The sequence below is a fragment of the Medicago sativa genome, chromosome 6 (assembly GCF_051527215.1).
Source record: "Medicago sativa cultivar Bolivia chromosome 6, Bolivia_mono, whole genome shotgun sequence".
In the NCBI taxonomy this organism is placed as follows: domain Eukaryota; kingdom Viridiplantae; phylum Streptophyta; class Magnoliopsida; order Fabales; family Fabaceae; genus Medicago; species Medicago sativa.
In genome coordinates this window covers 35,375,125-35,377,348 of record NC_140754.1, presented here as the reverse complement: position 1 = coordinate 35,377,348, position 2,224 = coordinate 35,375,125, and the positions used below count along the sequence as shown (strand labels likewise).

The window sequence follows — 2,224 nt, the reverse complement described above, 5'->3', positions numbered from 1 at the left end:
GAGATGTTTCAATAAAAAAAATATTCCTTTAAAAATAGAATGATATATATATATATATATATATATATATATATATATATATATATATATATAAACAAAGAAGTTTTGCTCCCTAGCACAAGTAGTGCCTGAGGAGGAAAAACATGGTTACATCAAAGTGTCTGAGAATCTAAAAAATAAATGATAAAAAGACATCAGACAATCCCCAAACACACAAGGGGATGCTGCCATCACATATGAAAACTGAAGGGAAAGCATACATTCTTCGCTTTCAACCACCGAAGAGAAGTAATCTTAACCTTTTCCAAGAGCTGCACGGTCTTGTTAGATTAATTAGCAAAGAGTCTCTGGTTCATTTCATTCCAAAGAACTCAAATACAACAAAGCCAAATCAAATGTAAGAAAGACCAGCGCTAAACATAACCACCCGAAGATGAAACAAATTGATTAAAATGATCCGTAACATGTTGAGGATCCACTGGATACACACCCAGCCAAGACTTAACGAGCTTCCAGAGGTTGCCAAAAATAGGACAATGGATTATTAAATGTTCTAAAGTTTCATTTTGGCCACATCCCGAAACACACAAAAGATTATCGTTATTGATAACACCTCGACGCACCAAGTTGTCCTTTGTCGGACATCTATTGCGGAAGAGATGCCAAGCACAAATAGAGACTTTCAAAGGAACATTTTTATGCCAAGGAGCCTCCAAGATAACGACATGGGGAATTATATCTTGCCTTTTGAGCATTTGATACGCACCACGAACTGTGAAGCCATTACCTACATTTGGTAGCCAAAGCCAAGCATCAGAAACATATTCCTGCAATGTAACGTTAGAAAGCAAGTTCCTAATCACCACCACTAACTCCTCCTCCCAAGCTAACAAACGACGCCTCCACCTCCAAGCCTCCCCATCTTCACCCCAACCTAAGGCATGCATTGCACCCACTGTTAGGTTTTGATGAATCGATAAATCATACAACCTTCTAAGCCTCACCATAAATGATATCGTCCCCACCCAACAATCCGACCAAAAGAAAGTAATAAAGTCATTACCAATACGTTTTATAATACTCGCTTCAAACCAGCTCCCACCCTCGACATCTATCCCATCATGAATTTTAACAATCTCCCTCGACCACGCTGACCCCAACCTCACTACTCTCTAATCCGCCCCTCTCCTCACCATACCGAGAAGAAAACACCTTAAACCACAAACCGTCTCAATCAACTAGACACCTCCAACACCATTTTGCCATAAGAGCAATGTTAAACTCTTTCAGCCTCCTTACCCCCAAACCACCAACCTCCTTACTCATGCAAATCGATTTCCACTCTACCTAGGCAATTTTCCTATGATCTTCACCCCCACCCTAGAAAAAATTAATTAAAATAGATTCAATGGAAGAGATTATACTTGCGGGAGCTCTGAAAAAAGAAAGGGCGTAGATAGGCGGTGAAGACATGACATATTTAAGGAGAATCAGGTGACCCCCATAAGACAAAGTTTCTACTCTTCCATTCAGACAGTCTAGATTTAATTCGAGCAATAACTGGATCCCAAGAATTGGGTATACCTCCGTAAACTGGTATTGCCTTCCTCATGCCTAACTCCCTCACCTCCACAACATCCCCTATGCCACACTCACCTCCACCATCCCTCACCTTAACCTTTCCCATTCTCACATGCTCCCTCACCTTTTCGCGCCTTCCCCCTTCTACCTTATTTTTTAACATCGTCTCGCTTTTTTCTCCCTCACCCACATCACTCTGAATTTTTTCTCCCTCGCCCAACGGTGTACACACCTCCTTTCTCTCCTCCCTCTTCTTCATGACTTCCTCTCCCTAGCACTCACATGCCCCCTCTTCCCACCTACATCTAATAGTTTCCGATCAAAGCGTGGAAGTTTCGCCCAAACACGGAAATGCCCAATAGTTACATTATTCAAAGCCTTTAGCAATTTGTCTAAATCTCTAACATTGGCATATCGAACGAAACCGTAAATATGACCATGCATATTCCTCTTTCTAGACAAAAATAAATTACCCAGAATGCCGCAAACCTCAAGACATTCTTTAACAATAAAATAAGGAACCATGTCTGGCACATTTGTAAAATAGAAATTCACAGAGCGACGAATATCAGAACCTATATCAGCGCAACCCTGGTAGTAACATGATGAACTAAACTCGCAGGTGCTTCAACGCGCAACCCAC

The 2,224-nt window shown here is 41.1% G+C and overlaps 1 protein-coding gene across 1 annotated transcript; it reads right to left on the bottom strand.

Moving 5' to 3' along the window:
* Positions 1 to 413: 413 nt before the first annotated feature.
* On the bottom strand, positions 414 to 1,007 carry LOC146914786 (uncharacterized). Its single transcript, XM_085721137.1, has one exon. It carries the CDS (start codon positions 1,005 to 1,007, stop codon positions 414 to 416), a length of 594 nt encoding a protein of 197 aa, XP_085577263.1.
* Positions 1,008 to 2,224: the final 1,217 nt, after the last annotated feature.

Bases quoted from the DNA above. Each gene is read 5' to 3' on its own strand.
- LOC146914786 (XM_085721137.1), bottom strand. From the start codon at position 1,007: ATGGTGAGGCTTAGAAGGTTGTATGATTTATCGATTCATCAAAACCTA.